Source organism: Dipodomys spectabilis, unplaced genomic scaffold (assembly GCF_019054845.1).
Source record: "Dipodomys spectabilis isolate Male_0828 unplaced genomic scaffold, ASM1905484v1 ptg000157l, whole genome shotgun sequence".
In the NCBI taxonomy this organism is placed as follows: Eukaryota; Metazoa; Chordata; class Mammalia; order Rodentia; family Heteromyidae; genus Dipodomys; species Dipodomys spectabilis.
The window spans coordinates 20,145,755-20,168,156 of NW_024870834.1; the positions used below are offsets into that span (position 1 = coordinate 20,145,755).

A 22,402-nucleotide genomic window follows, 5' to 3' on the forward strand; every position below is an offset into this window, starting at 1 on the left:
GGCTAATGATTGGCTAGAGAAAATAGTCGTTTCACCAATTAGAGGCTCCGTTCTGATGGAGGGCGAGGTGTAGCAGCGGGGTTCTTAAGGAGGCCTGGCTCCGCGGGTGACGCGTGGAGCCGCGGAGAGACAGCTGAGAGCCATGGCGGCGTTGGTGTTGGCAGCGGCAGGACGGGCCCGGATCCTGCAGGCGAGTGAGGGTTGGCGCCGAGGGACCACGAAGTTAGGCGTAGATCCTTTCCGCCCACTCTGAACCGTGCACGAAAGGAACCCCTTCTCTGGCTGATCATCGCGTTCCCACCCGAAAGGGCGGCCCAGTTCCACCCCGTCTGTACCCACCCGCGTTTTACCTCTGAGCTCTTCTTTTGGGGCCTTGACCTACTACTTTCCAGCCCTGTTGCGTCGCTGCTGTGACTTGCTTCCTCTCTCCTTCTCGACCCCCACTGTCTTTCACCTCTGCACCAACCATCTTTCTTTTCTTTCTCCCTGAAACTCCTCTTTCTGGTCACCTTTCTTAAGAGCGTCGACCTTCTGGTCAGCAGTTGCTTCCTTTCCCCCACCCAGCTTCTCTGTTCTCAATGTGAGGTAAGGGACGAGAGAGGAGAGGAACGAGAGTCAGCGAATGAACTTTGAATATCCTGTAAGTGTACACTGCTGCAACCATTTGCTAAGCTGTTTAGCCAACTAGGATAGCCCTGTGTATATATATATAGAAAGCTCTGGGCTTTCTTGCTAAGACTTCTAGTTAAACTTTCAGTGACGTTATAAACAGTTCGTGTTGGAAGTAAATAAGAAACATTATTGAGCCAGTCCCGATGCTCCAAAGAATTAAACATCTCCCAAAGAGGTGACAGAAAATGAGAGCTACAAAGATAAGAATTTCCAAGTTCTTGTCCCAGAAACCAGCTCAGCAAGTACTAACACCCATCAATTGTGTGATAGAGCGAATGCATGCCTGGGGCTTGTGCTCCCAGCGCTGTGCATAGGTCTACCCCGGGCCCAAGTTTAGCAAGGATTTAATGAAACTGAAGCAAGATTTACTTAAGAAAGTAACAACCTGCAAGGTACAACACGGCCCACTCATGGAGCCAGGGAATTCCTTTATATTGTTGCATTTTTATGTAATATGAGTATCAGGTTTCAGTGTGTTCCTCTGTAGAAACATTGATCCCTAAGATTCCCAGCAGAGTAAGCAAAGGTTCATATTTGAAGATGATTTTAATGGCACAGTAGAGAATGAGCTTGAAGGGATTAGAGGAACTGACTTCACTCATATTTTCTGCTGTGCTCCCCTCCTTCCTCCCTCCTTCCCTTCCTTCCTTCCATTCTATTCCTTCCTTCCTTCTTTTTTCTTCCTTCCTACCTTCCCTCCTTCCTTCTCTTTCTTTTTCTTTCTCCCTTCCTTCCTTCCGTAATAGAAAAACTAAGTTTCCACTATATATTTTCCATTTCTTGAGATCTCTTACTGATATTGACTTTTTTTTCTGGCCAATCCTAAAGACTGATCTCAGGGCCTGGGCACTGTCCCTCAGTCTCTTTGTGCTCAGGATAAGGCTCTACCACCTGAGCTACAGAGCCATTTCTGGTTTCTGGTGGTTAATTGGAGATAAGAGTCTCAGGGACTTAACTGCCAGGGCTGGCTTTGAACCAAAATTCTCAGATCTCAGCCTCATGAGTAGCTAGAATTACAGGCATGAGCCACCAGTGTCAAGCCTGAAATTGACTATTTTTTTCTTTGCCTCTACCCCCATTATAGCGAATCTTTAAGCAGGTATTTTATCTTCTGAATCAAGGTGGAGAATCTCTTCTACTTACGTTAGTGTATTGTGAAACTGATAACAAATAGCGTAAACAGGCTTGTTGACACTTGTATCCCTGCTCCTGGGAAAGCTGAATCCAAAAAAATCACTTGAGGCCAGGAATTCAAGACCAACCTGGGTAGCAGAAACACAACACACACACACACACACACACACACACACACACACACACACAGAGTCTAAACTGGCAACCATGAATATTAGAGGTCTAAAAGATTTAAATAGGTTGCAGTTCCTGTTTATATTTCTTTTAGATATTCAGCTTAGCTTCTCTGTTATGGAGGCTGGTAGAACTTAACCTACAGTCTCTTTTTGCTCCTTGTGGTTGTTGAAGAAATGGAGGAGAAGGGAAAAGCAATAGACCAGACTTCGATTGTCAACAGGCTAGGACTACAAGGCTAGGAACAACAAGGGGCACAGTCCTTCCTGTGGGTTTGGAGGTTGTGCAAGCAGCTGGACTTTGGGGTGGGCTTATATAGGGTTTAACAGGGAAGCAGAAAATAAAAAAAATGGGCTATGGTCTCCTGGGAACCAAGGGCAATGTCCTTGGCCAGGCCCACAGTGGAATGCTGGGGTGTGGAGGCTGTTGTCTCCTGAGGGCCAAGGTCAGAATGACCTGCCTATGGACCAGCACATGAGCACCCACCTGGTGCTTGCTTGGCCCTGGGGAATAAGGCAAGACTCAATCCTTCATATTCCATCTTTTTTGTAACTATAAACCAGTATTAGTTTATTTTTTAATTAATTCTTTGTTTATGTGGTACTGACAAATTGAACCCAGGGCCTCATGCATGAACAAGGCCTGGTACTGGACAAAAAAAAAAGTCAGTAGCCTTGTAGCACTGGCTCAAGTGTATAATCTTAGCTACTTGGGAAGCAGAGATCAGGGATTTCAGATTGAAGCCAAGGGTTGGGAATATGGCTTAGTGGTGGAGTGCTTGCCTAGCATGCATGAAGCCTTGGGGTCCATTCCTCAGTACTAGATTAAACAGAAATGGTGCTATAGCTTAAATGGTAGATTGCTATCCTTGAGCAAAAAGTATCTTAGGGACAGTGCTGCCTAGGCTCTGAGCTCAAGCCCTAGGACTGGCAAGAAAAAAAAAAGAGATTGAAGCCAGTTTTGGCATAAACGTTTCTAAGACTCCATCTCAACCAGTGGCTGGGTACAGTGGCACATGCCTATTACTGTAGCTCTGGTGGAAGCACAGTGGTTCAGTGTTGTGATGTGCACCTGTCATTCAGCACAAGAGGGAGAAACACAAGTAGGATTGAAGCACAGTCTGGCTCAGGAGTAAGTCAAGACGCTACCTCAAAACCAACCAATGCAGAAAGGAGATGGGAGAGCTACTCAAGTGGTAGAACCCCTGAGTTCAATCCAAAATACTGCAAAAAAAAAACCCAAAACTTTACTCATTGATGTGGTACAAAGAGCAGGTAGCATAGTCATACCTGAATTCTAATCCAACTCTTACACTTCCTAGCCTTACGAATGTTCATGAAGATTAGAATTTTAAAATTGTAATAAAGTAAATGACTTGATACTTAAGTTACCTGTAATCACCCAAGTAGAAACTCAGCCTAGAATTCAGGACTTAACATTTTGGCATCTCTTCATGTACAGATCCCATCCTAGGCTTGTAGTGAAAGCTCCTGTGTTGTCATATAATGATAGAAGACTCTGTGACATAGAGAAAGAGCCCCAAACTCAACCTATACAATTTAAGAAAAGCTTCTATAAAGGGTTGACTCTGGAAGTGTTTCAAGACTAGCAGGTCATTAGCTAAGAGGAGAAAGGAGTTCCTACCAAAGGAAATAGCAGGTAGGAAATAAATATGAGAATAGAAATCAGGAAACTTTCTTCAGCAACAATGCTAAGGAGTATTTTGCAGGAAGTGAAATTTTGAGTTGTAACCCAGCAAAAATTTATGATACTGCTCTGTTACACCTGATACACTGCCTATTTTACCCTCTTGACAGCAGTGGGTATTCGTGTATGTGAATATACAAGGTGTAAGTGGAAGCCAGGTGCCAGTGGCTCATACCTGTGATCCTAGCTAGTCAGGAGGCTGAGATTGAAGATCATGGTTTGAAGCCAGCCCTGACAAGAAAGTCTGTGAGACTTTTATCTCCAATTAACCAAAAAACAAAACAACAACAACAACAAAACCAGAAGTAGAGCTGTGGCTCAAAGTGGTAGAGTACTAGCTTTCTGTAAAACAGGTCTAGGGACAGCACTCAAGCCCTGAGCTCAAGCTCTATAACCACCAACAAGAAGCTTAAGAGGCCTTTAATGCTCATGTTGGTTGATGAGTACATTTTCTATCCTTTTTCTTTTCTTTTTTTGTTGGTCATGGGGTCTGAACTCTGGGCCTGGGCGCTGTCCCTCAGCTCTTCAGCTCAAGGCTAGCTCTCTACCACTTGAGCCACAGTGCCACTTCCGGCTTTTTCTGCTTATGTGGTACTGAGGAATCGAACCCAGGGCCTCATGCATGCAAGGCAAGTACTCTACCACTGAGCCACCTTCCCAGCCCACATTTTCTATCCTAGACGAGAGAACACACAGTTGTGCACTGGCTCAACTTGTAATCCTAGAAGGTTGAGATCTGAGGATCATAGTTCAAAACCAGCCTGGGAAGGAAAGTCCATGAGACTCATCTCCATTTAACTACCAGAAACCCAGAAGTGGAGCTGTGGCTCAGGTGGTAGAGCACCCAGGCCATGAATTCAAGCCTGTAAATGACAAGAGAGTGAGCGAGTGAGAGAGAGAGAGAAAGAGAGAGAGAGAACACAATGTTAGTAACAAATTATTGCTTGGTGGGTATTCATTCTGTTACTCTGCAAAATATTAATGAGGGCTTACTTTATGCCAGGAACCATGATGGGGGTGGAGGACACATGGTCTAGTGATTTAAGGGGAGAGATACTTAATAATTAAACTATCATTATATAATGTGAAATGAGAAACAGGAATTCTGCCGCTTTATGGACTCTCCAGGCAAATACTTGGTCCTGATTTTGAGACTTCTAGAGTAAGTCTTGAGTTTAAGATTGGCAATGCAAAGGAGTAGGAGTAGCTGAGCAAATGTGATCAGTGCCAGGCAAGAGGGATTAACAGGGGCAAAGGCAAGAGCACAAAACATGTTCAGAATGGTTGAAGTAGAGAGCAAGGAAAAAAGTAGCAAACTACGAATCTAGAAAAGCAAGGCTACCATGTAGTAACATCAAGCTGATTAATCTTTATCTCAAGGTAGTAGAAAGCCATTGGATTGTTTTGTGTAAATGTGTGTACTTTTATTTTGCTGTGTTGTATTTTCCATTGTCAGGAATGAAACCTAGGGCCTTGCATTTACTAGAAAAATACTCTGCCACTGAGCTACATACATCCACAGGTTCACAGAAAGCTTTTGAACAAGGGAGTGATCTGACTAGTGCTTTTTTTTTTTTTTTTTTTGGTCAGTCGTGGGGTTTGAACTCTGGGCTTGGGCGCTGTCCCTGCGCTCTTCAGCTCAAAGCTAGCGCTCTACCGACACTTCTGGTTTTCTAGTGGTTTATTGGAGATAAGAGTCTCACTGACTTTCCTGCCTTGCCTGGCTTTGAAATGGGATCCTCAGATCTCAGCCTCCTGAGTAGCTAGAATTACAGGCCTGAGCCACCAGCGTCCAGCTAGTATTATCTTTTTAAAAGACCCAGGTGCTCTGGAGACTGAAATCTGAGGATCATGGTTCCAAGTCAACCTGGGCAGAAAGTTAAGAGATTGTTTTGTTTTGTTTTGTTTTGTCAGTTGTGGGGTCTGAACTCTGGGCCTGGGCGCTGTCCCTCAGCTCTTCAGCTTAAAGCTAGCACTCTACCACTTGAGCCCCAGCACCACTTCCAGCTATTTCTGCTTATGTGGTGCTGAGGAATCAAACGCAGAGCCTCATGCATGCAAGGCAAGCACTCTACCATTGAGCCACCTTCCTAGCCCAGTTATGAGACTTTTATCACCAATTAACCACCAGAAAACCATGAGTGGAACTGTGGCTCAAAGTGCTAGCCTTGAGCAAGAGTTCAGGGACAGCTCTCAGGCCCTGAATTCAAGCCCCAAGACCACCACCAACAATAACAAAAATAACATTTATAGAGTGGCTGACATTTGGATCATTTCCAAATTTTGGGTTATTGTGACTAAAACTGCTATGAACATTTGTATTGTGATAGGACTCTGCATTGTTTTTTATAACCCAATGTTGCTTTCAAGGTCCACTGAGTTCCCTCCCATTCTCCAGGACTTATCATCTAAAAAACTCTGATCTGGGTTCTTGGCAAAGTCCTCATCCGTACTCCTGTAAATTTAAACCATTCTTTTCAGCCACAATAGCTGACAGTATGGCCTTTTGACCTAGGCATTCTTCATAATGTGACTATCTGCTCCATTCAACACTAACTCAATTCAACATGTTTCCTTGAACAATCTTTCCTTCCCTGCTCCTTGTTTCTCTGACCCTGCTTAGAGTTGGAGTCCCTCTGCAGCAATGGTTTAAACCTGTTCTGATCTTTCTTCTTTCTCTCCTTTCATACACTTGCTCTTTTCCCTAACATTAAGTAGTTTTTGTTCATGTGTGTGAATCCTGGAGCTTGAACTCAGGACCTGGTGCTGTCTCTGAACTTTTTCTTTTCCCCTTCAAGTCTAGCACTCTACCACTCTAGCCACAGTTTCACTACTGGCTTTTTTGGGTGGCTAATTAGAGATATTAGTCTCATGGATTTTGCTCCCTGGGCTTGCTTTAAACCACAATCCTCAGATACCAGTCTCCTGAGAAGCTAGGATTACAAGCGTGAGCCACTGACATTCAGCTGTTTTAAGTATTTTATTGACATATATATAATTCTTATATTTTATATGTACTAGTTTATGCTTACATTGACTATTATTTATAGTTTATTATATTTGTGTTTATTGTGTATTGTCTTCAACACCTTCATACTTCAACGATATTTTCATATTGTTAGATTCTTGGTGACTGCATTTTCCAGGCCAAAATGAGGAAAATATAATGATCCCCCAAAATATTTGACACCACTCTGTTGTGGAAGTTCAGAGCATGATCACATTATTGTTCTTTTTTATAGTTTCCCCTGTGTCCTAGTTTTATGCGTTTTTGTTGTTGGTGGTGGTGGTAGTGGTCATGGGGCCTGAACTCTGGGCCTGGGTGCTGTCCCTCAGCTCTTCAGATCAAGGCTAGCTCTCTACCACTTGAGCCCCAGCATCACTTCTGGCTTTTTCTGCTTATATGGTGGTGAGGAATCGAACCCAGGGCCTCATGCATGCAAGGCAAGCACTCTACCACAGAGCCACCTTCCCAGCCCCTCATGTGTGTTTTTTTTTTTTTGTTTGTTTGTTTTTTGGTCTGGTCGTGGGGCCTGAACTCTGGGCCAGGATGCTGTCCTTCAGCTCTTCAGATCAAAGCTAGCACTCTACCACTTGAGCCACTTCCGGCTTTTTTTTTTTTTTTTTTCTGCTTGTGTGGTTCTGAGGAATCAGGCTCCAAGCATGCAAGGCAAGAGCTCAACCACTGAGCCACCTTCCCAACCCTCATGTGTTTTTTTTGTTTGTTTGTTTTTGTTTTTTGCTGGTCGTGGGCCTGAACTCTGGGTCTGGGCGCTGTCCCTCAGCTCTTCAGCTCAAGGCTAGTGCTCTACCACTTGAGCCACAGCACCACTTCTGGCTTTTTCCGCTTATGTGGTACTGAGGAATTGAACCCAGGGCCTCATGCATGCAAGGCAAGCACTCTACCACTGAGCCACATTCCCAGCCCTCATGTGTTTTTTGTTGTTGTTGTTTTTGGTTTTTGCTTTTGGTTTTTTTTGGGTCCGATCATGGAGCCTGAACTCTGGACCTGGGCGCGGTCCCTCAGCTCTTCAGCTCAAGGCTAGCGCTCTACCACTTGAGCCACAGCGCTACTTCCGGCTTTTTTTCTTTTTGCTTATGTGGTGCTGAGGAATCCAGCCCAGGGCCTCAGGCATGCAAGGCAAGTGCTCTACCACTGAGCCACCTTCCCAGCCCTCATGTGTTTTTTTTTTTAAGACTAAATTACCTTTGAGTGCAAGCACCAAGTCCTTTTTCATATCTGTACTGTAGTTATATAATGTTGAGCATCTTAGTAGCTATTAGCTAAATCATTTTCTGCTCTCATTTATGAAATTCTTATTTTACAGCTTGCTTCCAAAGCAAGCCCCACCTGGTATCCAGTATCTTCCTTCTCTTCATCTTCAGTGGTAAGTGAATTGGGCACTGAAGATTGACTTTCAAGAAGGAATCTAGTATAGATTTGGGTATTTTTTTATGACAGTATTGTGATTTTGAATCTAGGACCTCATGGTTGCTAGTCATTTATTTAAATAATTATTACCAGTACTGGGACTTGTACTCAAGGTCTCATACTTTTTTTTGGGGGGTGGGGTCTGGTTGTGGGACCTGAACTCTGGGCCTGGGCGCTGTCCCTCAGCTCTTCAGCTCAAGGCTAGCGCTCTACCACTTGAGCCACAGTGCCAAAATATTGAAATGTGATTACCATTGTGTGGCATTAGAATGTGGCACCTTTAAGGTGAGATAAAATGACTCCTATAACCATTTTCCCTGCCTTTCTGAGGTGTCCTAGTCATGGTTGCTGGATTTTAGACTTTTAGCTTCTAGAACTCCGGGATAAGCTTCTTTCCTTTCTACTCTCATGTACTTGTTATAATAAAAGAAAGCACCACACCTCATTGATAATGTAGTGAATACAAGCTGCTTCTCAAAAAAGGCATAGTTAGGGGCTGGGAAGATGGCTCAATGGTAGAGCGCTTGCCTCACATAAAAGGCCCAGGTTCAATTCCTCTGCACCACATAAACAAAAAAAGCTGGAAGTGGTGCTTTGATTCAAGTGGTAGAGTGCTAGCCTTGAGCTGAAGAGCTGAGGGACAGTGCCCAGTCCAGAGTTCAGGCCCCACAACTGACAAATAAAAAGGCATAGTTAGAAAATATTTTCTTAACTTTTAGATCATAAAGACTTGTGTATAGCATGTAAGGAAGTCAGCAGACCAATAAGTCACAATAGCTAGTCTTTGAAAACAGAATGGCTGTAATCTTAGTATAAGCTTCTTCATGATATGTTCTCTCATAAAGTTCACTGGAGGAATAGCAGAAAATTTCCCATTCTCAGAGAGACCATAGTATTAGGAGGTTGTACTCCATCATCATATTCACTGTAGACAAGAATATTGAATGTGATGTGGCGCTGGGAAGGTGGCTCAGTGGTAGAGCGCTTGCCTTGCATGCCTGAGGCCCTGAGTTTGATTCCTCAGCACCACATAAGCAAAAAGAAAAAAGCCAGAAGTGGTGCTGTGGCTCAAGTGGTAGAGCGCTAGCCTTGAGCTGAAGAGCTGAGGGACAGCGCCCAGGCCCAGAGTTCAGGCCCCACGACCAGACCTCCCCCATACCCCTCGCGCCAAAAAAAAAAAGAATATTGAATGTTTCTGGATGGAGATATGGCTCAGTGGTAGAATGCCTGCCTAGCAAGTACACAGCCCTCAGTTCAAACCCCAGTGCACCCCCCTCAAATAATGAGATTAATTAGACTATATTGTAAAATATGTGGAAATGTAACAATTAAATCCTCTGTATAACTAATGTAAGCTAATAAAAAGTGCCTTAGTATATGTATCTCCTTCCTAATGATAGAGACCACAAGATTTAGTCATCCGTCTAAATTTCTTTGTGAATGGGAAAGGGAGAAGCAAAACAAATAATACAAAGTTCTTGTGTTTTTATTATTTTGTTTTCCAGCCAACTGTAAAACTCTTCATTGATGGGAAATTTGTTGAATCCAGAAGTGACAAATGGATTGACATTCACAACCCAGTAAGCAAAGTTGCTTTAGGACTTATACCAACTAGCCTAGAATTCTGGGAATATGGTAGGAAGATGGGAACCTAGGTATTTGTTGTCATGAAACAGTGTTGCCAGAGAAAAGATGAAACGTGGAGAAGGTGAGTCGCTGGCAAAGTGTGACATTCTCTTTTCCCCATTAGGCCACCAATGAGGTCATTGGTCGCGTTCCTCAGTCCACCAAGGCTGAAATGGATGCAGCTGTTGCTGCCTGCAAGTGTTCTTTTCCCACATGGGCAGACACATCAATATTAAGCCGTCAGCAGATCTTTCTCCGCTATCAACAACTTATTAAAGAAAACTTGGTAAGAAATCTGAAGAGTGTATTTCACCCTATAGAGTGCCCACAGAGTGCTTGTTTATTTTCCAGAAAGCTTTTCAAGTACCCTTCCCAACTCTTTACCTTAAAGACATTAATCATAACTCTTTTATTATTCTAGTTCTGTTTTGCTCTTCCTTGGCCACTTGAGAATTAAAAGGAACCTAATGGGTGGATACAGCTCCGTGGTATAGTGTATGCTTAGCATGCATAGGACTCCTAGGTTCAATCCCTAGCACTTCCCCTACCCCCCAACCCCAAAACAGATCATCCTTGCATTCATTTCCATTTGTGTATTTTCTCTGTAGAAAGAAATTGCCAGATTAATCACATTGGAACAAGGAAAGACCCTAGCTGATGCTGAAGGAGATGTATTTCGAGGCCTTCGTAAGCTGGGAGTCACTCTTGGGACTTTCGGGGGAAGAGCAAAGAAAATGGGAGGCAGGGCTGGGAAGGTGGCTCAGTGGTAGAGCGCTTCCCTTGCATGCATGAGGCCCTGGGTTCGATTCCTCAGCACCATATAAGCAAAAAGAAAAAAAAGGCGGAAGTGGCGCCGTGGCTCAAGTGGTAGAGCACTAGCCTTGAGTTGAAGAGCTGAGGGACAGCGCCCAGGCCCAGAGTTCAGGCCCTATAACCGGACCCAAAAAAAAAAAAAAAAAAAAGAAAATGGGAGGCAAAGGTCCCAGAATGGGAAGATTGCTTATTTCCTTATATAGATTTTGCTATTCTGTGATGTTTTCCCCAGGGAATTTCAATTTGGATAATCTCTGTATAGAAAGCTAAATTAGTGTTTCTCTCCTGTCATTGGCCTGAGCAACATTTTCTCAGAGCTGAATTAGAATGCTAACTAGTGCTCAGTATGGACATCCAGTGCCTGACTTCTTCTCTGTTCCAGAGGTGGTTGAGCACGCCTGTAGTGTGACATCCCTCATGCTGGGAGAGACTATGCCATCCATCACCAAGGACATGGACCTTTATTCCTACCGCCTACCTCTAGGGGTGTGTGCAGGCATCGCTCCATTTAATTTTCCTGCCATGATCCCCTTGTGGATGTTTCCCATGGCCATGGTTTGTGGGAATACTTTCCTGATGAAACCATCAGAGCGAGTCCCTGGAGCAACCATGCTTCTTGCTAAGTTGCTTCAAGACTCTGGTGCCCCTGATGGAACACTGAACATCATCCATGGACAGCATGAAGGTAACTACCCTTCTATATGTGGCTACTTAATCTGGCTCCCCACAAAAGTCAACATATTAAATGGTGATTGGGTATTCTAAGATAAGGAAGTTGGAAGGAAAGGAATTCCCCATGGGAACATACATGGGGCTAGGAATGTGGCTCAGTGGTAGAATGCTTGCCTGGCATGCATGAAGCCCTGGGTTTGATTCCTCATAAACAGAAAAAGCCAGAAGTGGCACTATGGTTCAAGTGGTAGAGTGCTAGCCTTGAGCAAGTAGAAGCTCAGGGACAGTGCCCACGCCTGGAGCTCAAGCCCCAGGACTGACAAAAAAGGGGAAAAAGAAGGAACCTCTGTATTTGGAGGTTATGATTGTTTGCTATCTGTATACAGAGAGGAGATTAAAGAGAAAGTTGGTCACCTCATTGCATCTTTACAGGAACCCTTTGAAGCTGGTACTGTTTTTCCATCTTACAGATTAGAAAGTCAGAACAAAATCCTATTTTGCCCTAAGTCATACTACTAGAAACCACAACAGTTAGGATATGTGTAACCAGGAGAGCTGACTCTGGTTCTTGCTTTTAAATAGTATGCTATATCACCCATCAATACACTAAAAGACTCAGTTACACACATATAATACACTGAGAGGCTTAGTGTGACAATTGAGTTTTTTTTTTTGGTCGTGGGTCTTGAACTCTGGGCTTGGGTGCTGTCCCTGAACTCTTCAGCTCAAGGCGAGCGCTCTACCACTTGAGGCACAGCACCACTTCCGGTTTTCTGGTGGTAAATTGGAGATAAAATCTCACGGACTTTCTTGCCCACACTGGCTTTGAACCTTGATCCTCCGATCTCAGCCTCCTGAGTAGCTAAGATCACAGGCATGAGCTACTAGCACTCAGCTCATACATTCTTTTTTTTGGGGGGGGGGGGGAGGGGGTCCGGTCATGGGCCTGAACTCTGGGCCTGGGCCCTGTCCCTCAGCTCTTCATGTCAAGGCTAGCGCTCTACCACTTGAGCCACAGCACCACTTACGGCTTTTTTCTTTTTGCTTATGTGGTGCTGAGGAATTGAACCCAGGGCCTCATACCACTGAGCCACCTTCCCAGCCCTCATACATTTCTTAAATGACAAAATGGGTCCAGTTTTGAAAGGCTGTTATCTTACAGGGAAATAGGAATGATAGCATTTAGACTGTAAGTGGAAATTCTGAAATAGAAAATAAACAGTGTGACGAGGCTTAATAGGATTTGTAATTTTAAAAAGCTAAGAGAAATAAATGAGACCTTTGCAATGGAAATTCAGTGTAGACAGAGATATGTGAAAATTTCCAATTCATAGCACTGGAAAAACCATTGCCAGGTTGAGGAGATTATTGCCAGCTGTTCTTTTGGTAATTATTTATTCTCTTCTTAAAGCTGTCAATTTTATTTGTGATCATCCGGATATCAAAGCAATCAGCTTTGTGGGATCCAACCAGGCAGGAGAGTACATTTTCGAAAGAGGGTCAAGACACGGCAAGAGGGTTCAAGCTAATATGGTGATTTTTAAATTTCTTTTTCCTCCTTTGTTACAGGTGTTTAAATTATCAAGGAACAGCCCTTCAGCATCTCACTAAAGCCAGTGTTTCTTAATTACCACTTCATCCTAAATACCTTCTCATTAGCCCTGAAATTGAGTTTTATTCTGTTATGTTAATCAACTTTTAGCATACTTATCTTGGTTTAAAAAAGGGGGGGGGCACATTCCTCCTCAGGAGTTATTTAGATTCATTGGGCTTGAGTAGTAATAACCAAATTCTGTTACTGTGCCTTTTCTTCATTTATACAGTTTTTCTAGTTGTTAATCCTGCTTTTAATATGAATCCTAACTATTAATGTCAATGTACAGATACCTTTGAGAGACCAGTCTATTTAAGACACTAGAAAAAGCCAAATGTTCCCAACAAGATTAAACTAACTAGCAGTCATGGTATCTGTTCATGCCGTCACTTATAGTCATGTGTAGGAATTTATCTGTGGAAGAGATCATCTTATCCTACACAGAAAAGATACAAATGCAGCTTTGCACCCAAACTCCATGTTACATATCAGAAAGGTCTCTTATTTTCTCTCAGCCAGCTACTGACATTATTATTGGCAGCTCTTTGTTTTTATTGTTCTTCATTTGACAGGAAACCCTAGTAGAAAATATCTAACTTGAGAAAAAAGAGAGTTTTTCTGGTTCTTGGATGCAGTACTTGTAACCTGTCTGTTGGGCTGTGATTGTCTTCCTTTTTCGATCTAAGTAACATCTATCAGCTTATCAAGTAGAAAGCAAAAAGTAATATAGGGATCTGTTCTATGTTGCTGACTTCAGCAACAGTAAAAATAATTTCGTCCTCAAAGGTTGAATGCTTTAGTCCTTTCTTTAAATTCTTATTTGAGATCTCAGATTCTTTTAATTTCTTAGTTTAATAGTATTTGGCTAAGGAAGACCCATGCACTTTCTCTATTTCTTTAGGGAGCCAAAAATCATGGGGTAATTATGCCAGATGCCAATAAAGAAAATACCCTAAACCAGCTTGTTGGGGCAGCATTTGGAGCTGCTGGTCAGCGCTGCATGGCTCTTTCAACAGCAATTCTTGTGGGAGAAGCTAAGAAGTGGCTGCCAGAGCTAGTGGAACGGGCCAAAAAACTAAGAGTCAATGCAGGTAAATCAGTCATCTGCTCAGCAACTTGAGATTCTGCGTCTAACCTTGATTTTAGCAGTGGTGTTTGCCAATTTCATCTCTAACTGTATGTGTCAATTCATAGCCATGGCTTAATAGCTATAATTTATGTTAATAAACACCTTACATACTTGTATATTGTTTTACAGGAGACCAGCCTGGAGCTGATCTTGGCCCACTGATCACTCCACAGGCCAAAGAACGAGTCTGCAATCTAATTGATAGTGGAACGAAGGAGGGAGCTTCTATCCTTTTAGATGGGCGAAAAATTAAAGTCAAAGGCTATGAGAATGGTAATTTTGTTGGACCAACCATCATCTCAAATGTCAAGGTAAATAATTTCATAACCAGGAGAACTTAAGTCACTTTAGGCGTTATGGACTCTCATCTCTGTAAATCATACATGAAGACTTTTAATGAAAAGACCTCAACTCTTGCCAAGGTTGCTGAGTTGTTCTACCTAGAATCAAAGTCTCCCCTCCTGACTTACAGTTTTCTATAATATCTATCACAAGTCCACAACTATGGTATACAGTATAGAATCAGCCATAAACACTACGTGTGTTTCAATAACTTTATGAATTTACATGAATTTTCCATGTAAGTTTTACATGTCACGAAATGATCTTTTTCCCAACACCTTAAAAAAGTATAAACTGTTCTGAATTTGTAGCAAAAACAGGTAACAGCCACAGTAGTCCACTGCAGTTTGTCACCTCGTTTCCTCTATAATTACTGTTTATCACCCTCCTGCCTTGGTCATATAAATTGAACTCATAAATTGAGCCTTGCAGTGGCTCAGTATATCACAAGATTTACTGAATATCTACCTAAAGTTTAGTTGCATCTCACCAGAAAGGAACCAAAAAAAGAGGTGATTTGTCATGCTAAATTGAGGTTAAGTGGCTTTTTATCCTTAAATGATACATATCTTCACTATAATACTGAATAATCAAAGATTGAATACAAGTACAGAAGTTAGGAAATCTCTTGCCACCGAACGATAAAAGAAAAATCCACTTATCAGCAACAAACAAAAGTGACTAGGTACAATGCTAAAGAATTTTTGGAATGTTGATGAATCTGTATCAAAACAGAAACTTAATAGACTTATTTGGGAGGCAAAGAACTGAATGGAAGTTGATTGGCTTATGGTACAGAGAACTGAGTGTAGTTTCTAAACCTGGAAAAATTCTTCAAATGTACTTCATATTTGATTTATGAAAAATAAATTTTTTGTGATTTTTTTTTTTTTTGGTAACTATGTGAAACCAGTTGTATAACTATTAAGAAAGAAGCAAGTAGATGTAAGAAAGAAGCTAGTAGATGATCATGGGAACTTAAAAACATAGTGCTCAAAAAAAAGTGTAGTTACAGTTAATAGGAATTTCAAGTTGTTTATATGTTTTTAGCCCAGAGGATAGAGAACGACTTTTTTTTTCCCCATAAAATGCTTAAGATGAAGAGACGGCTAACACGAAAACTGCCCATGTAAATAGTGGGCAATAAAAATGCTAAATATAACCATAAAATACTCAACTCAAAAAGCTGACTTCTTTCCTCGATACATCACTCCTGACAGCCAAACATGACATGTTATAAAGAAGAGATTTTTGGTCCAGTTCTTGTGGTACTAGAGACAGAAACACTAGATGAAGCCATCAAGATCGTAAATGATAACCCATATGGAAATGGAACTGCCATCTTCACCACCAATGGAGCCACTGCTCGGAAATATTCCCACCTGGTAGATGTTGGACAGGTTTGTGAATATAATTTTTGGAGTTTTCTTGTAGCGCTTTCCTAAGATAGTAAACACCAAACAGTGGCCACTGCAGTTTGCTCAAAAACTGCCTCTTTAATCTCCCACAATGCTGTATTTCTTCCTCAGGAATAAAGCCCATGGGGTGGAGGACAGGGTGCAAGATGGCTATTTAAAACAAGTCTTTTTCAAACAGAATGAACTTTAAAACTGGTCTCTGTATTGTCTTTGAGCTTCTAAATGGAGTGTGAGTCCTTTGCTGAGTAGTGCATGGGTTTGTTCTTCTTAGGTGGGAGTGAATGTTCCCATTCCAGTGCCTTTGCCAATGTTCTCATTCACGGGCTCTCGATCTTCCTTCAGGGGAGACACCAATTTCTATGGCAAACAGGTAATTTTTTTTTTTTTCTTTAAGAAACTTTCTTCTTGAACTTATTCAGAAGCTAGGATTCTGCAAAGAAGGATCTGCAAGCAGCCTATCTGGGGTCATATGTTGTTCTGTAGTGTTTTCAAAAAGTCCCCTAGAAAAGATTTAAAAGATAACAAAGTTTCACTAAGTTATAGTTTCCTGAATAAGGCAACAAAGTTTAGGTAAAAAGCCTGAAAAACCCCAAGTCTGTATTCCCTCTGCTTATGACCCTCTTCCCTTCAGAAAATTAACCTCTGACCACTACCACCCTTCCTCAGTGCTGGGTGATATGGCGCATGTACTCTTCATGGCACATGTTTCTCCTGTGACAGTTTGAGTGCCAAGGTTGTAGCTTAATAAGGTAGAATGCCTGTCTAGAATGCTCAAGGCCCTGGTTCAATACCTAATACCAAAAAAAATATTTTTTTTTTAATTGAGCATCTCTGTTACCAAACACTGAATAAGAAAATAAAGCAAATCTGGAATCAGTGTCTCTAGGTTCAAATTCTAGCCCTACCAGTTATTAGCTGGTAAGAAAACCCTCCTTTATGCCTCAAGTTTCTTCAGCTATAAAATTTGAATATATTTCATAAGGTTATAAAGACTGAATTATCACTGTTATCATATCCCTCAGCAGGTACACATATAATGAAGCAGGAACAGCATGGCATATTAAGCAGCAATAATGGCCTACATCACAGTCCTAACTGAAAAGGAAATGAGGACAGATGAGACTACACAGTGAGACACTACCTCATAAAAAAGGAAAATTAGTAAATCACAGATGACCTGTAATTTGATACTGGTAACAAGCATTTCTTAAAAAAAAAACAAAACAGTAAAACTATTACTTAAAAGTATTTCCTAGGGCTGGGAATGTGGCTTAGTGGTAGAGTGCTTGCTTAGCATTCATGAAGCACTAAGTTTGATTCCTCAGTATTACATAAACAGAAAAAGCCAGAGGTGGCCCTGTGGCCCTTGAGCAAAAGAAGCTCAGGGACAGTTCAGAGGCCATGAATTCAAGCTTGGGACTGGCAAAAAAAAAAAAACAAAACACAAAAACATCCGGGCACTGGCGGCTCACGCCTGTAATCCTAGCTACTCAGGAGGCTGAGATCTGAGGATCATGGTTCAAAGCCAGCCCGGGCAGGAAAGACTGTGAGACTCCTATCTCAAATAAACCACCAGAAAACCAGAAGGACTCTATAGCCCAAGTGGAGAGCGCTCACCTTGAGCTGAAGAGCTGAGGGGCAGTGCCCAGGCCCAGAGTTCAAGCCCCATGACCGACAAAAAACAAAAACAAACAAAACAAAAAAAAAAAGAGAACAAAAATCTTTCCTAGCCTGGTGCCGGTGGCTCACGCTTATAATCCTAGCTACTCAGAAGGCTGAGATCTGAAGGTCACAGTTCAAAGCCAGCCTGGGCAGGAAAGTCTATGAGGCTCTTATCTCCAATCTCTCTTATTGCCAATTCCAGAAAACTGGAAGTGATGCTATGACTCAAGTGGTAGAGTGCTTGCCTTGAACTGAAGAGCAGAGGGACAGTGTCCAGACCGAGAGTTCAAACCCCTTGACTAACAAAAAAAAAAAGAAAAAGTTTTTTCCTAAGCAGTCCAATGTGATGGGCTTTACCTGCAGAACCAATTATTTGGGTATATGAGGCAGAGAAATGCTGTAAGCAACATGTTAAGACTTTGTGTCAAACCTGCCCCACCCCCTCACCAAAAAAAAAAAACAGAGAAGTAAAACATTAAAAGATTAAAGATTTTTGTTGTTGTTAATGGTATTTTTTCTGAGACAAGATCTTGCTATAGCCCAAGCTGGCCTAGAACATGCGATCTTCCGGCTTCCATCTCCCAATGCTAAGATTATAGGCATGAACAACCACACTTAATATCAAGCTTATTCTCATAAATTATACATGTATGTGGTGTATACATAAATATATCTCTTTTACAGTGTTACAGGATTGAATCCAGGACCTCATACATGTGTTTATATATAAAGTCTTTTTTTTTTTTTTTGGGTCCAGTCGTGGGGCCTGAACTCTGGGCCTGGGCGCTGTCCCTCAGCTCTTCAGCTCAAGGCTAGCGCTCTACCACTTAAGCCACAGCACCACTTCCAGCTTTTTTCTTTTTGCTTATGTGGTGCTGAGGAATCGAACCCAGGGCCTCAGGCATGCAAGGCAAGCGCTCTACCACTGAGCCACCTTCCCAGCCCCAAAGAAATGTACTATTTTTTTTTTTGGTCAGTCATGGGGCCTGAACTCTGGGCCTGGGCACTGTCCCTCAGCTTTTCAACTCATGGCTAGTGCTCTACCACTTGAGCCACAGCACCACTTCTGGCTTTTCCTGCTTATGTGCTGCTGAGGGATTGAACCCAGGGCCTCATGCATGCAAGGCAAGCACTATATCACTGAGCCACTTTCCCAGCCCTCAGTGAGGCTCTTATCTCCAATAAAAACCACTAGAAAACTGGAAGTAGCACTGTGGCTTAAGTGGTAGAGCGCTCGCCTTGAGCTGAAGAGCTAAGGGACAGCACCTAGGCCCGTATTCAAGTCCCACGACCGACAAGGAAAAAAAAATGAGTCATGAACATCCTAAAGTATATGCTAACTCTTTGCTTTCTTAGGGTATCCAGTTCTATACTCAGCTAAAGACCATCACTTCTCAGTGGAAAGAAGAGGATGCTACTCTTTCCTCACCTGCTGTAGTCATGCCTACCATGGGCCATTAGAAACAAGTTTCTTCAAGACTTGATCCTAAGTAATCTTCATTCTTGACCAACTTTATTTGCCATCTTTGCTAAAAAAAAAACTTCCTAGAATTGGATACGACTAAATTCTCTCAAGATGCTCCATCCATTCAAAGTTGCTATAGGGAGAATGTTGGTGTAATGATGACACCCAAGTTTTCACTTGTTCTTCATACTTTTTTCGGGGGTATCCATTGTAACTGTGAAATGCTTATCTGGAAGGACAACTTAATCCTGTTTTCTACAATTTCTCCTTTTTGAAGGAGGGAGAGGTCACTCTATATGCAGAAAATATTTCAACAAGTGGAAAAAGAACCCTTGCATGGGGAAATAAGACATAAACAGTTACTCTCTAATTGTGCCTCAAATACAGCCCTTCATCAATAGCAGTGGGCACAACCCCTCTGCTTTTCACTCATCCTGTACTACACAGATGTAAACCATTTCTACTTATCCAATATGATGGCTATTTCTCTTTTGCTCAATGTCACTTCATTGTCCTTGTGATTTATGACCACAATTTCATTCATTGTCCTCGTTCCTGCTTCTTAAAATACTTCACAAGAATACCTCAGTATACAATGGATAAATCAACCTTTTATCAGCTGTGCCAAATGTTAACTTTCAGAGTTTGCTTCAGCAATCACTAATCGATGCTTCAGCTATTAATTTACATACAAATTGTCTTCTTGGATAATTGTTTCAAAAATTATTTTGTATCCAGAAATTAAGAGTGCTTTAACTATGTGAAATGGGTAAGACTCTTGCCTTAAGCAAGTCTAACCTGCTATTATTTGCCAAATTTTATATGTTATTATTTCCTCCTGCCTGAATTTCTCATTAGTAATATTTTAATGAAAGAATAATTTATGTAGAATAACTCTTCAGGACTTAAGAAATTTCAAAGCTTTCCATAAGTAGTGACATAAGAAATTTCAAAGCTTTCCATTACATAAGTAGTGACAAGCTTTTGATAGTCTTTGCTACCACAAATTCAACTACCTTGGAGTGTTTTGTTTCTTTGCTCTATCTAAATTTTAACTCAGAATAGAAACTGATGTTCTAAACAGCAGGGATTCTTTTTGCTCCACCATCCCATATGAATCCTAACTTTGTGAACTAGAAGCCTATTAGCTCTGATGGAGAGAACTCTGCTGCTCTGCCAGATGGCACTGATTATTTACTTTTCTGCTTCCTCATTAATTACTTGGACCCTATTCTACATGGTTAATTCAATGAGTTAAGTAAAGATTGTTTAAAAAATATATGTATACTCAATGGACTGTACTTAAGGCTTATTATTACTATGTACTGGCTAGAATGTCAGACCTTCAGTAATTAAAAGAACTAACAAGCCAGGCACTGATGGCTCATACCTAGAATCCTAGCTACTGAAGAGGCTGAGATCTGAGAATCACAGTTTGAAGCCAAGCCTGGAGGAAAGTCTGTGATTCTTATCTATTAACCCACCAAACAGCTCCAGAAATGGAGCTGTTTCAAATGGTAGAGTGCTACCCTTGAGCAAAAAAGCTCATGCACACAGCATCCAGGCTCTGAGTTCAAGCTCCAAGACTGGCACACAAAAAAAATTAACAAACCACACAGCCCTGTTGGTTTTTTTTTCTTCTGCCCTTTCTAACGGTGGCAATAGAAATTGGTAAATTGAGAATACAATGCCCTTTGTTTTAGCTCATAAAATAGCTATTTTTTAATCCAATCCAATAACTTTAGTCTGGGTTGAATAAAAGGTTATTGTCTAAATTCCAAGTTGAATTAAACAATCACAAGACTCTTAACATTTTCTTTACAGTTAAGGGAAGTCACTCTTTTAAAGATGACTAATCAAGCCAGCACCAGTGGCTCGTGCCTGTAATCCTAGCTACTCAGGAGGTTGAGATCTAAGGATTGCAATTTGAAGCTATCCCAAGCAGGGAAAGCCCAAGAGATTCTTATTAGAAATAAACCACCAAAAAGCCAGAAGAGCTCTACTTCTGTAGTAGAGTACAAAGTAGTAGTACTCCAAGTAGTACAGTACAAAAGTTCAAGGACAGCACCTATACCCTGAACTTAAGTCCCAGGACTGGCACACACACACACACACACACAAAAAGACTAAGCAAAATCAACTTATTCGGCCAGCTACTTGTTCATCAGAAGTTTGTTCTTTTTCTTTTTTGGTCAGTTGTAGGGCTTGAACTCAGGGCCTGGCACTGTCGCTGAGCTTTTATTTTGCTCAAGGCTAGCACTCTACCACTTTGAACCACAGAATCACTTCCTGTTTTCTGGCAGTTAATTGAAGATAAGAGTCTCACGGACTTTCCTGCCAGGGCTAGCTTAGAACTACAATCCTCAGATCTCAGGTACCTGAATAGCTAGGATTACAGGTGAGCCACCAGCACCTGGCTGTTTCTTAGATGGAGAAAACTAGTTATAGTCATGGTGGTAGCAACTAAAAAATAAGGATTTTAATCTCTCTGTTGAACTACTATGACCTTATTTGAATTTTCTCTTTCTACATTGTACTAAATGATTATCAATGAAAGTCCTTAAAAAGAAAAACAGAATTTGGCTTTCTAAAAAATGGTATCATACTTCCTTATGTACTTTCCTAACTTCTACATCTTTTCTAACCTCTACATTATTTTGACTTATACTCATGTCTAAAGACAATAGTTATAAGGTCATTATGTTTATGTTAAATAAGAGAAGAACTGAGGCTTAGCTTACTGGTAGTGACTGCCTGGCATGCACAAGACCCTAGGTTCATGTAATACATATTTTGGCTAGCTATACTTCACACTATAGTTTTCTTTTTTTTTTTTTTTTGCTCATGTGGGGCTGAGGAATCGAACCTAGGGCCTCAGGCATGCAAGGCAAGCGCTCTACTACTGAGCCACCTTCCCAGACCTTCACACTATAGTTTTCTATACCATCAGTGGTTCAGATATGCATCTATGTTATGTATAATAAGCCTTGAGTATGCACAATTTTTTAAAGTTCCTGTGGTGTTGCGTTAGTACTATTACTCTTCTCAATTCCTCAGAGCTGCTGGCTAGCTAGTAAATCACTGAGAAATTGGCTAAGATGCCTAGTGAAGGGTAACAATTATGTGTGTTGTTTGATTAATTAGAGTCCTTACTTAGTCAGAGACCTGTGGTCCTTGTGGAATACGGGGTAGCACCATTTCACCAGCATTTGATATCGGAACTTGTTGGGTAATGAAGGTTTGCTCTTGTGTATTTTCATTCCTGCAGTAATGACAAAATGATAGTGCTGCCAATAGGAATTTGGTTCAGAACAAAGACTTTTCATAGTATTCCATGTCAAATCTAGCATGTGTCAATGTCTACAACCACCATTATTGTCAGGTTCTCAAGATCTTACCCAGATTCTTTCATTTCTCCATTGTCAGAAACATGAGTATCTGGAACTGGAGGCAGAGAACTCTGGTTATATTTCCTGTAGCAGATAAGTCAACAAAAATAAAGATGTTGTGTCTTCCAACTATACCCTTTATAGTGTTGAGAGAAATGCTTTTGTTAGATGAG

General features: G+C 41.6%; 2 protein-coding genes across 3 annotated transcripts in view; one reads left to right on the plus strand and one right to left on the minus strand.

Annotated features, from left to right (window-relative positions):
• Positions 1 to 89: 89 nt before the first annotated feature.
• Positions 90 to 20,119, plus strand: Aldh6a1 (aldehyde dehydrogenase 6 family member A1). Of its 2 annotated transcripts, none has more exons than XM_042692521.1 (12): positions 90 to 190; positions 8,016 to 8,075; positions 9,625 to 9,699; positions 9,870 to 10,031; positions 10,354 to 10,432; positions 10,941 to 11,243; positions 12,642 to 12,763; positions 13,726 to 13,915; positions 14,083 to 14,264; positions 15,516 to 15,695; positions 15,985 to 16,083; positions 18,732 to 20,119. In XM_042692521.1, the coding sequence occupies exons 1-12, from the start codon at positions 143 to 145 to the stop codon at positions 18,834 to 18,836; spliced, it is 1,605 nt and encodes a 534-aa protein (XP_042548455.1). In that variant the 5' UTR covers positions 90 to 142; the 3' UTR covers positions 18,837 to 20,119. The 2 variants fall into 2 exon arrangements, with proteins under 2 accessions (XP_042548455.1, XP_042548456.1); XM_042692522.1 differs by lacking the exon at positions 18,732 to 20,119 and adding an exon at positions 16,736 to 17,004.
• Positions 16,093 to 22,402, minus strand: part of Bbof1 (basal body orientation factor 1) — a 40,034-nt gene continuing 33,724 nt past the window's right edge. Inside the window, exons 10-12 of the mRNA XM_042692837.1 lie at positions 22,239 to 22,313; positions 21,994 to 22,102; positions 16,093 to 16,213 (exon numbers count right to left, since the gene is read on the minus strand). Coding sequence (XP_042548771.1) covers positions 21,994 to 22,102; positions 22,239 to 22,313 — 184 coding nt within the window. The 3' untranslated portion in view covers positions 16,093 to 16,213. The remainder of the gene's footprint in view (positions 16,214 to 21,993; positions 22,103 to 22,238; positions 22,314 to 22,402) is intronic.

Bases quoted from the DNA above. Each gene is read 5' to 3' on its own strand.
- Aldh6a1 (XM_042692521.1), top strand. From the start codon at position 143: ATGGCGGCGTTGGTGTTGGCAGCGGCAGGACGGGCCCGGATCCTGCAG. The intron at 14,265-15,515 runs GTAAATAATTTC...CACTCCTGACAG, and splicing joins CCATCATCTCAAATGTCAAG to CCAAACATGACATGTTATAA. The intron at 15,696-15,984 runs GTTTGTGAATAT...TGTTCTTCTTAG, and splicing joins ACCTGGTAGATGTTGGACAG to GTGGGAGTGAATGTTCCCAT.